This window comes from Haliotis rubra, unplaced genomic scaffold (assembly GCF_003918875.1).
Source record: "Haliotis rubra isolate DU_JTF1 unplaced genomic scaffold, ASM391887v1 Scf149, whole genome shotgun sequence".
Lineage (NCBI taxonomy): Eukaryota > Metazoa > Mollusca > Gastropoda > Lepetellida > Haliotidae > Haliotis > Haliotis rubra.
In genome coordinates, this window is record NW_025765436.1 from 1155401 (window position 1) to 1170506 (window position 15106).

The following is a 15106-nucleotide window of genomic DNA, read 5'->3' on the forward strand; positions in this document are numbered from 1 at the left end:
CAACTTGCCCCGTCGGCGAGCCGCTACAACTCACTGTTGCCCAGCTGGTACTCAGAGTTGGAAATATTCATAAGCATGTTTTCACTTACACATTTATGCACTTTTAGTTAATCGTTATCAAAGACAATACAAACATAATCCAATAGCAATGTTTGCTTAAGATGCGCGCTTATCGAGTGTAATAATTTCTTTATTATCCATACGTTTGTGCAGTAACTGACTGACTGAGTTTGGTTTTACGCCGCTTTTAGCAATATTCCAGCAACATCACGGCGGGGGACACCAGAAATGGGCTTCACACATTGTGCCCATGTGGGGATTCGAACCCGGGTCTTCGGCGTGACGAGCCAACGCTTTAACCATTAGGCTACCCCACCGCCCCTTGTGCAGTAAAACACGGTAAGCAAGTGTGACGACCCTTTTCATTGACGTCACGTTCAATTGTTTAATGATGTCACAGACGACGAAATACAGAAACAATGGTTGCTAGGCAAAGTGGCACATATGATATGACACTGGTTATGTAATATGGGTAATAAAGTGTGGGCATACCTTTTGGGGAATTGTGTTTTTACAAAAAAAAATGATAACAGGGAAGCACGTAAATTTCTGATGCAATTATGAATATTATACACGTTAAATGTACGAACGTTGGTTAAGAAGCGCTAAGTGTAAAATGATTTGGAGTAATAACGAAATTGATATACATGTACATACATGAATACATTTTCAATAGACATCGTCAATACGTTTTGCTTGTTTGACCCAGTTAACCGGACTATCCTCGCTATCCGGACGATTTCCGCGTGTAACAAAAATGTCCGGATAAATGGGGTTCGACTGTCGTTGGTCGTAGACATTTCATGATGTCAAATAAATATATCGATCCACGTTATAAAGGGCGGTGGGGTAGCCTAGTGGTTAAAACGTTGGCTCGTCACGCCGAAGACCCGGGTTCGATTCCCCACATGGGTACAATGTGTGAAGCCCATTTCTGGTGTCCCCCGCCGTGATATTGCTGGAATATTGCTAAAAGCGGCGTAAAACTAAACTCAGTCAGCCAGTCCACGTTATAAAAGTGAGTTATCTGAGCTTTCGGCTTCACTTCATATGGCAGGGCAGGAAAATAACATCAGTGTGTGAACTAAGGCAAATGTGTCTGTTTAATGTACCGTTTCATATAATTGGCACTTCGCATTCATTGTCACATGAAATGAACAGTTATTAATTTTGTATATGAGCAGTGAATTTTACAATGTTCTCTTGTTAATTATTGATATATGTTGCTAGCGTATTGCATCTGTCCTGAAATAACGATATTGTCCTAACTTCAGCTGCACCATCAGTGAACATTTGTGTCTATTATTGTTCCGCGTGATGTTCCAATTAATTTCTAAAACTAATTTCCAGCTGAAATTCCCCCATTAAAACCATCCGCTACCGGTGCACTTTGTGCAGAAAAAACTTTCGCGTAGGCTACTTTGACCAACCTGCGATCAGATCGTACAATCCACTACCCGTGCACAAAGATCTGGGGACACCCCATTAGCGGTCACGTCAGAACAACCTTTCGTGAAGTTTGACCGACCAATAATGAACTTACAGCTTCTCGCTATCGTTCTGAATACCCCTTGTTAAACCCTTTCAAGGTTACAGGAACCACGTAGACTGTCACTTTCTGAACAACAGGGCGGTGGGGGCGGTATATAGTGTAGCAATGTGTACATTACGATGTGTTCAAATTAGGAATGTCAAACATTACACACACTTATCACTGGAGGGGCGGTGGGGTAGTCTGGTGGTTAAAGCGTTCGCCCGTCACGCCGAAGACCCGAGTTTGATTCCCCACATGGGTACAATGTGTGAAGCCCATTTCTTGTGTCCCCCGCCCTGATATTGCTGGAATATTGCTAAAAGCGGCGTACAATTATACTTACCCACTCATGATCAGGTAAGCGAGGCTCTGATGTGTCCGATGAAAAGTGTGTCAGACTTCAAGAACCGTAATGGGATGTCCTAAGATCTTTGATTAGCGATAACAAATGTCTTATCTTAATAAGAATGCTACTGAACTTACTGAATTCAACACATTAGATACATAATTCTCCACTACATTGTAACTTGTAATGCATGGATGTAGCGACAGGCAGTACTTATATATAAACTGGGAGGCAAAGGTAAGTCTACATGGACTTAAAATCTGGATCCGACAAAAACACTTCCTGTATAAAATTCATCTCCACTGATTAACAGTGACTCGTTTGTTTCGTGTTTTACCACCATTAAACAGGGGAGTATACTTTCTTATACCCGACAGACCTATAGCCAACACGTGGAGGCAGGTAAAGGCTTCAGTACAATGTCCGGCCGCTATTGACAATATCGGTCCTATTACTTACTGATAACCTTATTTCATGCATCCAGACGATGATTTTACAATATACGAAACAACCGCAATAGTTACCTCTTGATGCACTGCACGGTTAGCATTTTAGTTTCCTAAGATAAAACATATGTGGGATTGATCTGTATTACATTTGTGAGCGTTTATTTACCTCTCAAACCATGTATTCTCATCTTTAAGATGACAATGTTTCACAACATCACGTGACTAGTGGGGTGGTGGGGTAGACAAGTGGTTAGGTTCGTCACGCCGAAGATCCGGGTTCGATTCCCCACATGGGCACAATGTGTGAAGCCCATTTCTGGTGTCCCCGGCCGTGATATTGTTGGAATATTGCTAAAAGCAGCGTAAAACATAACTCACTCACGTGACTAGCTCGAGTGAGGTTACTGAGAAAAGCTACCTCAACGTTATCAAATGAGATACAATTTTATACCTACTGGTCTAATTAAATGTAAATTATGTAAAAGGCCATGCGCTATTGTACACGTGCAGATTTTCTGTATATGGACCAGTGGCCTTCACGGGAATAAAAGGTTTGACTGGAACTTCTGTGTAAGACACTGCAATACTGGAGAACACTCTGCTCCTAAATCGCTGTGTATTTAACAAATCAAAAAATTTTTCGACGTGTGTATACGAATATTGAATGAAAGAGTTAACTGCCCTTTCTTAATTTGTTGTTTTTATCGATTAGTGAGTGGTTGGGTTCGTTTCTACAACGATATTATCAATATAGAGTCGATATAACGGCGGGGGACACGAGCAATTGGCATCATAACAAACACTGCTTAGAGAAATTACGAAGTTAGGTTAAAACATCATTCAGACACCCTGGGCTTGTACATGCTTCATAATATACCGTGCTCTAGGCGTGGAATAGGCTTCAGCCACATAAATAAATCACATGGAGGGTATTAGAATATCCTCCAACCTGCGGTCAGACATACACTGCAAGGAATGTCACTAGGAGTCACGTCCACGCATTTCACCATGTATTTTATATATACGTGTAGTATTTTACAGTACACCAGCACTAATCCTGATCTTGGTTTCCTCACTATGCCAGCTTGGTCAGCAAATCCTTTAATTAATCAATTAATATTTCAACCAGATGAGTGTGTAACTATGTATGCATGATGTTATTCACTAACGATACAAATGAACTCTGTTCAAGGCTAAAAGCATATATATCTGCCCCAGCAACTATGGATATTATACAATCAAAATAATACAAAAAGAATAGCTGCACAAAAAGCGGACTATATACAGTATGACCAGAAAATATTGACAATTTTGGGAATATGTTTTATTGGATTTCTAGTATAAACAACCTTGACCAGCTATGAAGTGCTTGGTTTCATTCAAGAGAGACAACTCCGCTCATCCTTTTCATTAGTTTATGAAGAGTTATCCCCCTTTGTTTACTTGCTAGCAGACGACATTTTCAGTGATCCTCAGCATGGATGATTTAGAGAAGAGGAAGTTGATTTTAGGGTATTATAACAAGGACATCAGATCAGCTAAAGTGATTTCAAGTAGAACAGACATCCCTTTGTCCACTGTTTATCGTGTTTTGAAAAATATTGCAAATGGATATGGCATTGAGCACCAGGGAGGCGCAGGTAGGCCCAGAAATTGACTGTCGGTGACAGGAGGCGGCTTGGTATTCTTGTTTCTAAAAACAAACGAAGGAGTTTAGAAAACTTAAGGCTGGATATGATTGATAGAGGAACTGTGGCTGTCTGTAAGGAGACAATTAGAACTGAGCTGCAATGGGTTGGCAGAAAAGTCGAGGCATTCCACCAGCGATCATGAATCCTGAACAAAAGGAGCGAAGGTTGAACTGGTGCTTACAGCATAGAAATTTTAATTGGGTTAATGTGATTTTCTCAGATGAAAGTTCTGTGTGGCTGTTTCCTAATACACTGAAATTCTGGACCAAACAAACTGAAAAACCATTGTATCCGCACCCAAAGTACAGTCCGAAATTTAACGTGTGGGGTGGCATATCTGTGTTAGGGGCAACGCCCCTGTGTGTATTTGAAGGGAATATGAACAGTGAGCGGTTCACAGATATTCTCGAGGGACATTTACTTCCATCTGCTCACGTGTTTTATGGATATGTTTGGATTTTCCAGCAGGACAACGACCCAAAACATCGTTCAAAGCATTCACAGGCCTGGTTTCGGACCCAAAATATGACATTATTAGATTGGCCAGGCTATAGCCCTGACCTAAATCCAATAGAAAATGTTTGGGGACTTATGAAAGAAAGTGTCAATAAGAAAAATCTGACAAATTTTGCTGAAATGAAAGAAGAGGTGGTCCGATATTGGGACAGCATGGACCACGACTTTCTAACTTCTTTGATCAGTAGTATGCCTCGCCGCATTGAAGCCTGCATTGCTGCCCATGGTGACTTGGCAAAATACTAACTGTTCACCTGTTTTTGAATCTGGAGTTATGTTCTGCTAATATTCACATTTAATACGTGAGTAATGAGTGAAAAAAAAAAAATTACAACCTATAAATTCTCAATAATTTCTGGTTGTACTATATTATGATAGTTTCAAAACATGCTAACGTGTGCCTATAGACCAGATTAGCCAGTATAGAACTAGCAAGTCAATCTCCCTGTGTTGAATAAAAGAAACCTTGGGTGATATATGCTGTGCGTGTCATACTAAATGAATGGACTATAGACATAATTGTTCGTTTATTAAACACTGGTTTGTCTGGTTCAAAATCGACTTGAGGTTTGTCTTGTGTTATTTCAGAGTAAATCATTGAGCAAGGGCCGCTTTGAGCAGTATTTCATTTATGACGTGGCAACATAAATGTGTGATGTGAGTGAGTTTAGTTTGACGCCGCTTTTAGCAATATTCCAGCAATATCACGGCGGGGGGCACCAGAAATGTACACATGTGGGGAATCGGCGTGACGAGCAAGCGGTTTAACCACTAGGCTACCCCACCGCCCCAAACGTGTGATGTACATACAGTATAGGCGGATCCAGGTGTGTGACCATTGAAATACTCGTGAAAACGGGTGAAAACTATGCTTCCCCTTTTCTCAAAAGGCTGTACCCACCCCTGATATAATTGACAGAATAATAATCATGGCCATGTACGCACTGGTAGGGAACTTGGTCACAGTGAGAGTGGAGTCTTTGTGATTTTTGCGACGGAAACTTTGCGATATGTCACAGAGTCTTTGTGATTTTAGCATCATCAAGGGAAGGGTAAGGTACGGTAAATGGCCTGTATGCCTACAAAATCAATATTACAAGAGAGTTGAATTCACATTTACTTACAATAGGTTTCCATCAGTAACAAGTAAATATTATGATGTTCAGAAAGCGACTGATAATCATGTAAAACCATTAATTGTCACGAAATTAATCCTTTTTGATAAATAATCGGTATATTGTGACAAATGACCCCATAAAGAAGTGTAAAAATAATACAATGTGTTCCGATTAGTGTTTATCCCCTTTCGTCATAAAGCATGTGCTGTTTTATCAGCGATAAAAGCGTACATATCAATTTCCATGCATTGGTCTTATGTCACAGAAACTTTGTGATTACGAAATTGATGTAACGGAAAATTCACTCATTGTCACAGGTACTGTCCAGATTGATGTTTGCATAGAGGTTTACAAAGTGACTAGAATGAATCCGGCAATTTACAAACTGACTGATTCGTCCAATCTGGACAGTCACTGTCCAGATTGGACGAATCATACCCCGTCTACTCCATTTTGTGATCATACAACAGCATCAGCATCGATCTACGCAACTGGGATGGGATAACATGTGTCAACCAAGTCAACAAGCCTGATCACCCGATCCCGTTAGTCGCCTCTTACGACAAGCACGGGTTGCTGAAGACTAATTCTAACAAGTATCTTCACGAATGGTTTTAATCATAACTGAACTTATATGGAAGAAAATAAATACATGTTGATGCAACTGATAGTGCTTCCCCTCTACTATATTTACTTACACATTAAAGCACCTGCATCTGTTGGTTGCACACTGCTTGCCACTCTTAGAACATCCGCCAATGCAAAATTTTAACTTCAATGTGGTCTTTAGTCATTTTCAAGTGTGTGTGTGTGTGTGTGTGTGTGTGTGTGTGTCCAAACGCCCTCTCCCACTCCCCACAACACAACACAAAAAACAAAACAAAAAAACACACAACAACACACATCTTGGATCCGCCAATGGACTGCATGTCATCCAAGTTTACTTGTCCACGAGATCCATAGTCCTTGGATAGTATATAGGCCTAACCACTGCACCTTTAGGTGTTGAACGCTTACGTTTCTTGTGACACTCGATCGATGCAGAGAGACTTGTAAAGTTCAATAGTTTCACTGGTGATGTTTGCATACTTTCAGGTAATTTACAAAGTGACTGAATGAATCCGGCAATTTACAAACTGACTGAAACTTTCAGGCAATTTACAATATAACATTGCCTGTGTTGATAAATCATCTAAAATTCTGTTCGTTTGTTAACTGTTAAATTTATACATAGCCGTTTCTATTTATCACGACCCTCTCAGGACTGTGCAGTTTTGCCACAAGTGTAGCATATGACACATATTTATACCGATATGAATAACTCTTTCAAATGTACCTAGCCACGTTGACGCAATTAATTTTCTATTAGCGCCATATACTCGAGTACAGCGCATGTTCAGTGCATTGAATATCTGACACGCACCTGTCCGAACTATACTTTTTGCACGGTTGCGTACTCGTAATATCCGCCCATATTCGCTGACACGAGATATACGGGCACCCAGTTTTACTGCTTGTTGTTGACGACAAAGCTTGGTCACGTGATTCTCCCGGACAACGCAGGTGTTATGGTTCTAGACAAACCTCATTGATTGCTCTGAATATTTTATGGATAAGGGTGATTTTATGTTCAAGATGGATACCATGTAGGTGACAGAATCTAAGTGCCTATATTTCAGTTTTGTTTCTTTATTTCATCACCAGATCACAAAACGGCCCAAGATGAGCCACGTTGATACAAGGTAAGACATCAAAACGTTGAGTAGGTAGCAATTTCTCCGTCCTCCACCGCTGAGAAATCTACGACGGCGGAATGTAGCGGTACAATGGCGGTGGGTAATCAACAATACCACCCGTTGTTAGAAACCCTCGCCGACAAGTAAAATAACGGAATTTAAATAACATATGACAATAATCTCAAACTGACATAAGGAAACAAATGCTTCATGATTTAATCAAACTTAGACCACACGACCTACTTCGATGGCAGGTTGATCTAATGTTATGATTTGCCTAGACAAGTCAAACAGTGGGACATTTTGCTGTAAAACGACAGGATTAAGTCTTCAGTTTACCATACCAAAACCAGTGATAATTTTCCCATACAAATAGCAATGTTTACCGTTACATAATATATCACATATCGTATATAAGTTAGTAGGGAAAATAAACATTTATTTTGTTTTCCTTTTCTGCTGAGCATGTGGTATTGGTTTAAAGCTACTGGAAACATGTAAGCTAATTCACTGTGTCAGCTATAGAATATGGGAGGAAAGCCTAAAACAATCCATGTTATACAATGACTCACAATGAATGTACATAGCTGCATTTTCAAAGTTAAAAGATAACATAATTGTAGATAATTACAAATGTATATAGAATATTCATTTTTTTAAATCAGCTTTTACTATCTAACATTCCCTTGTCACTATTATTGATGTCATTGCTGATTTTGCACTGACCTTCACAAACTCTGTGCTAGTGCATATACAATATATGTTGACATTTTGAGCCCATTATCTTGAGTGCATCTATCATTTCTATTGAAAATGTATTTTGCGGGATGATGATGATTTATTATTGGTCAAGCATGTACTTGTGGCTAGGGGATGATGATGATTTTTATGGAGAAGCATAAACAATTGAAAGACCCCCGTCCCCTAAAATTCACGTAAGTGACCCCTGCATGTCATGTACAAAATGAATGCCTCCCCCACCTCATTCCCAGGATTTTTAAGCAAAAAGTTTTAATATTTTCATGTATGAAATTGCTAAATTAGTTAAGAAACAAGGGTTAGATATAGAGTCACACCAAATTTCAAGCTCTCTGATATCCCAAAAACCTTTTATTTATATCAAAAATATATTCAACTGTTCAATTTCTGTTGTGTTATTTTTCTGTCTTAAATGTATTGTAAGACATTTCTTAATATTGTAACATCTGAAGGTCTGAAGTTATGGCCATCACTGGGCGCAGTTGGCCTTTTCAATTTCTTTAAACGTCTCGATGATGAATCAGAATGGAGTTTTATCAGAATTATTATGTTTGTCAGCCTTTTAATTTCATGCAATCAGTATAAGAATATGTCTTTTATTCTTCCCACAAGATCCAATTTCAGTAACATTAACTTAAAAGGATGTCAGATAGTGGGAAAGATAACCTCTTGAAAATGAATTCAAGAAACACTTTTTCTTTTAAATTAATTGGGTTTTTTTCTTAGAATACCTTAAACAGATTACTTGACTCTTTTTCTAGTTTTTATTTCTTATTTCAACCCCCAACCCAACTGCTAAGAAAAAAAAGGTTCTAACATTGTAAAACAATGTTTCATATTTTGGATGGGAAATGCTGCATACACAAGAACCCCACATGTGTATTTGCAGGTTTTTATCTTTTAGTAGATAAGAACAACTATTGTTTTGTGCAGTTTTTAAAGTATAGTGTAGCAATGTTTACATTAGGCCAGACCAATTGAAGTGTATATGGGGCAAAAAACAACCTTAAAACGATTTACTTTTAAATTTACAGTTTTGGCCAATTAAAACATTAGGATTTTATTTTTTGAGCGGGGAAAATCAATTATTTTTTTTTCTTATTCTTGAAAAAATACGACTGGTGGATCGGTAAAAAAAGAAATAACAGTGATCTGGTCTTACCATGTGTTCATATTATGAATGTCAAATATTACACACACTTATCATTGGAGTGATCGAGTGAGTGAGTATGGTTTAACGCTGCTTTCAGCAATATTCCAGCAATATCATGGCGGGGGATGCCAGAAATGGGCTTCACACATTGTATCCATGTAGGGAATCGAACCCGGGTCTTTGGCGTGATGATCGAACGCTTTAACCACTAGGCTACCCCACCGCCCCCTTATCAATGGAGGGGCGGTGGGGAAGCTTAGTGGTTAAAGCGTTCACTCATCACGCCGAAAACCCAGGTTTGATTCTCCACATGGGCACAATATGTACTGTAAAGCCCATGTCTGGTGTTCCCCGCTGTGATATTATTGGAATATTGCTAAAAGCAGCATAAAACTAAACTAATTCACTCACTCACTTATCATTGGACTTTCATTGTGCACTGTCATCATTCTAAGAGCTTGACATTATGTTGCAGTCAACTGTCGGGTTATAACAGCCTGAGTGACAAGCACCTGGCTGGCTACTTTGCCAACGACAGGATGCGTGGACATCTACGCAAATCGGGCCTGGTTCGTAATTGTTTTCTACATTTTGAGATATAAATGTTTATAAGACTGTGTGTTATCAATTTTTTTTCCAGTAATTATGATGACTGTTGTACTGATTATGGAATAACTGCTAAGGTTCTTTCTAACTCAAAGAGAAAGATATTACAAAATATGTACATGTGGGATGTAAGTTCATTTTCTGTTCAAATGACTCAATATTTTCTTTTGGAATTGATCATCTCATGAAAAATATAAATTAATTGCAATCAAGTTAATATTGGTGATAATGTTTTGAAATAATGTTTATAATTAATGTGATTATGAAATAGTTTGTTCTGATGTCCTTGCTCTCTATGTAGACATTTCTAGAAGATATGGCCAGAAAGCACAGATTCTAGATAAAACTGGGTTTTGTTTCACAAAATTTCTTTGTATATAACAAATTCTAACCAGAAGGAATATATTAATATAATATTTTATCAATATGTTATTTTTTCTTCAGATCACTCGCCGTGGACAAATTGTTTCCGAGACAAGCTACCGCTTGAACATAGCTCGTAAGGAACACAAGAAGCATGTGAAGGATCTCCTGGCACAGGCTATCGTCCACAAGACACTGGACCTGGAGCGACATCGCCAGGTGGCCATCCGACAGAAACTGGAGGAGATAGCCAAGATAGAGCTGGTGCAGAGAGTCAAGGTAGGTGTCACAGGGCAGGTGTCATGGAATAGGTGTCATTGGATAGATGTCATGGAATAGGTGTTGTATAGTATTTGTAATATGGTAGACATTGCCAGGTGGCCATCCGACAGAAACTGGAGGAGATAGCCAAGATAGAGCTGGTGCAGAGAGTCAGGGTAGGTGTCACAGGGCAGGTGTCATGGAATAGGTGTTGTATAATAGTTGTAGCAAGGGAGACATTGTACAGCAAAGGTGTTGCAGGATTGGTGTCAAAGAGTAGGTGTTGAAGGATGGATGTTTGCAGGATAGGTGTTCCAGGTTTGGTGTTGCAGAACAGGTGTTGAAGAATAGGCGTTTCAGGATAGGTGTCACAGGACAGGTGGAGCAGAATAGGCATTGTATGATGGGTGTCACAGAATAGATGTTGCAGGATAGTTGTTGCAGAATAGTTATTGCAGGATAGATGTCTTAGTCCAGTATCTGACAGTCGGCATGTAAATAATGTTAGGAATGTGTGTCCTGATATGTATCATGCAACGGATGTCACAGGGGAGATGTAAGAGAGAAGATGCACTTCCCATATTTATGATTATAAACTACCGGACAACAGAAAGTAACTGAAAAGAGGATTTTACCAAAAAGTACAAACATTATAAAAACGTTAACATGAAAATGACTATTTCTTTTTTCTCTGACTTTGGTCATGAGAGGATTCTTTCTTTTGCCTGTGAGTTTATGAAGTTTATACATGTATCTTGGAGACATAATACACTTGATAGTTGAGAATGAAAAAAACCGATGGAAATGTGATATAATTCCTTGTCACTTTATGTTTTTTAAATGTATGATATATATTCTAACGTTTTGTCCACTGTATATTATTCACGAAATAACTGAGTATTGTGGGCCACAGGAGAATAGGAATCGGCATGTGGTTGACGAAGCTCTCCTGCCCCTGATCACAGCGAGTCCACGGGAGAAGGACTCCATCCCTAAACGTCGTACCCGATCTCGATCTGGGGGTAAAAGGGGCAGGAGTGATTCTCCTCGTTCCCGAGGCCATCAAACCCCCAGCCCCCGATTTGGGCAGTATGCTGAGAATGACCTGCTTATTGAAGAACGGGTACACACACATACCTTGTTTGTGTGGCTTGGCATTAACCTTGCACCTCTTCACAGCAGCTATAACCTTGTGATACTAGTCCATCTAATTCTTTAAAGGTTGAAATATGATAAGAGCCAACTGGATATTTAAAGTTCTGAAGTTATGAAAATGTTTAACATTCTGTTATGAAAGTGATACGATCTGTTCATAAGATACGATCTTTCACTCACTTGCATCTTGTTTACTTTTGATGTGATCACATGCAGAAGGAAGTTCTGAAATGAACAAATAAAAACAATTTTTCCAACTGTTGGAAATTGTAAAAGTAAGAGCAAGTTGTCATTAATGATGAATTTTTCACCATATGCTTATACCATCTTAGCCTACATCTTTTAGAAAATAATAGACTTAATCATGCCGAAATATCTGCCATTTTGAAATATATTTTTGCAATGCCTCTGCAATTTCTGTTGATAAAAGTCTACAACAAGCAGGAAAAATGTCACATAGGTCATTTGAACAGTTCTGTTCACATTGTAACAATTTTAAAGCATTTTCATAATTTCTCAATATTGCCACTTTTAGTATGTAAAAAAGAGCCTCATACCTTGTCACTTTCATTTGTTGACAAGTGTGTTTGATCATATGAGTTGATGAAGAATACTTTGCTGTTTATCAGCACGATCAATACTGAGAAATTCATAAAGCAATAAAATAACTTGGATGTTTTAATAAATGATTTACCCAAATTTTACATTCAGGTTTGGACTGCATCAATTTTAAAATTGAAAAATAAAAAGAGTAAATGAAACAAAATGTGAAATCTTATTTTTGATGAGTTGATGAGGTTGTATATGGTAGAAAAGTGACTGATGTAAGTTCTGGCGGTATGGTACACAAGGACTATGGTTGCTGTGTTGATGTGAAATTAACATGACAGTTTGCCTTTTTGCAGTGAGCTACTTATCATTCTGTGGAGTTGATAGACAGCTATAGACGCAGCCACCTGCCATAGATATGCTTAACATGAATGCATTTGATATTAATGATAATCCATTTCATCACTAGTTAGAGATTGTTTAATTTAGATCTTTTCCAAACCATTTTGAATAGATAAATTCACTTCAGTTCATGTTCTTTCTTGAGGCCAAACATATCCTTAGCTACAGCATCTGATAATATTCATGAATCAACTGTTTACTTTATCCCAGAGTATTCCTTCCGTCTCCAAATAAACTAGCATATAGGCTCTTAAATATACATGTAGTTACGTATAAGGTTAAATGAAAGGTATAATTCTACAAGTCTTACCTGTGAATATCAAAGGAACACTTAAGAGCTGCTAGAGTTGAGATGGGGATGAGTATAGGCTGCTAGAGTTGTGATGGGGATGAGTATAGGCTGCTAGAGTTGAGGAGGGGATGAGTATAGGCGGCTAGAGTTGAGATGGGGATGAGTATAGGCTGCTAGAGTTGAGATGGGGATGAGTATAGGCTGCTAGAGTTGAGATGGGGATGAGTATAGGCTGCTTGAGAGTTGAGATGGCTGCTAGAGTTGAGATGGGGATGAGTATAGGCTGCTAGAGTTGAGATGGGGATGAGTATAGGCTGCTAGAGTTGAGATGGGGATGAGTATAGGCTGCTAGAGTTGAGATGGGGATGAGTATAGGCTGCTAGAGTTGAGATGGGGATGAGTATAGGCTGCTAGAGGGGATGAGTATAGGAGATGGGGATGAGTATAGGCTGCTAGAGTTGAGATGGGGATGAGTATAGGCTAGAGCTGCTAGGGGAGTTGAGATGGGGATGAGTATAGGCTGCTAGAGTTGAGATGGGGATGAGTATAGGCTGCTAGAGTTGAGATGGGGATGAGTATAGGCTGCTAGAGTTGAGATGGGGATGAGTATAGGCTGCTAGAGTTGAGATGGGGATGAGTATAGGCTGCTAGAGCTGAGAAGGGGATGAGTATAGGCTGCTAGAGTTGAGATGGGGATGAGTATAGGCTGCTAGAGCTGGAGCTGAGATGGGGATGAGTATAGGCTGCTAGAGCTGAGATGGGGATGAGTATAGGCTGCTAGAGCTGAGATGGGGATGATAGGCTAGCTGAGATGGCTGCTAGAGTTGAGATGGGGATGAGTATAGGCTGCTAGAGTTGAGATGGGGATGAGTATAGGCTGCTAGAGCTGGGGATGAGTATAGGCTGCTAGAGTTGAGATGGGGATGAGTATAGGCTGCTAGAGTTGAGATGGGGATGAGTATAGGCTGCTAGAGTTGAGATGGGGATGAGTATAGGCTGCTAGAGTTGAGATGGGGATGAGTATAGGCTACTAGCTGCTAGGATTGAGATGGGATGAGTATAGAGCTAGAGATGGGGGGGATGAGTATAGGCTGCTAGAGCTGAGATGGGGATGAGTATAGGCTGCTAGAGTTGAGATGGGGATGAGTGGCTGCTAGAGCTGAGATGGGGATGAGTATAGGCTGCTAGAGCTGAGATGATGAGTGCTAGAGTTGAGGTGGGGATGAGTATAGGCTGCTAGAGTTGAGATGGGGATGAGTATAGGCTGCTAGAGTTGAGATGGGGATGAGTATAGGCTGCTAGAGTTGAGATGGGGATGAGTATAGGCTGCTAGAGATGAGATGGGGATGAGTATAGGCTGCTAGAGTTTAGATAGTATAGGCTGCCATGGGGATGAGTATAGGCTGCTAGAGTTGAGATGGGGATGAGTATAGGCTGCTAGAGGCTGAAAAGGGGATGAGTATAGGCTGTTAGAGCTGAAAAGGGGATGTAGTATAGGCTGTTAGAGCTGAAAAGGGGATGAGTATAGGCTGTTAGAGCTGAAAAGGGGATAAGTATAGGCTGTTAGAGCTGAAAAGGGGATGAGTATAGGCTGTTAGAGCTGAAAAGGGGATAAGTATAGGCTGTTAGAGCTGAAAAGGGGATGAGTATAGGCTGTTAGAGCTGAAAAGGGGATGAGTATAGGCTGTTAGAGCTGAAAAGGGGATAAGTATAGGCTGTGAGAGCTGAAAAGGGGATGAGTATAGGCTGTTAGAGCTGAAAAGAGGATGAGGGATTGAATGGGGGTGAATGTTTTGTTAAATATGTGCCTTTGGTTTGTAAGAAAGACCTATGTCCATACTGATTGTATATTTGACCTATCATCACTCCCAACTTGTTAGCAAGCCTGTATTTAAGGAAAGTACAACAATAACTATGTTTGTTTTTAATTCAACTGTATTGTTATTGTCAAAACTGGCCGTTATTTCTACATACCTGATATAAATGATTTTACCTGTTAACATTTAATAGCACATCATCTTTGTTTTAGCATTATATACTGAACAGCAAAAGTAACGCAAGTCTGGCTTTTTGTCAAGTTTTTTAATAGAAGACAACCAAAATCATGTTTAATCAT

General features: G+C 39.6%; 1 protein-coding gene across 2 annotated transcripts in view; it reads left to right on the plus strand.

Annotated features, from left to right (window-relative positions):
- The first annotated feature begins 7268 nt into the window (after positions 1-7268).
- Positions 7269-15106, plus strand: part of LOC124270011 (glutamate-rich protein 3-like) — a 47040-nt gene continuing 39202 nt past the window's right edge. The window contains exons 1-5 of one of the 2 annotated variants that reach the window (XM_046705035.1): positions 7269-7456; positions 9838-9931; positions 10413-10550; positions 10709-10768; positions 11506-11715. In XM_046705035.1, the coding sequence (XP_046560991.1) occupies positions 7437-7456; positions 9838-9931; positions 10413-10550; positions 10709-10768; positions 11506-11715 (522 nt within the window). In that variant the 5' untranslated portion in view covers positions 7269-7436. Of the gene's footprint in view, positions 7457-9837; positions 9932-10412; positions 10611-10708; positions 10769-11505; positions 11716-15106 lie in introns of both variants that reach the window. The other variant, XM_046705036.1, reaches the window with a different exon arrangement.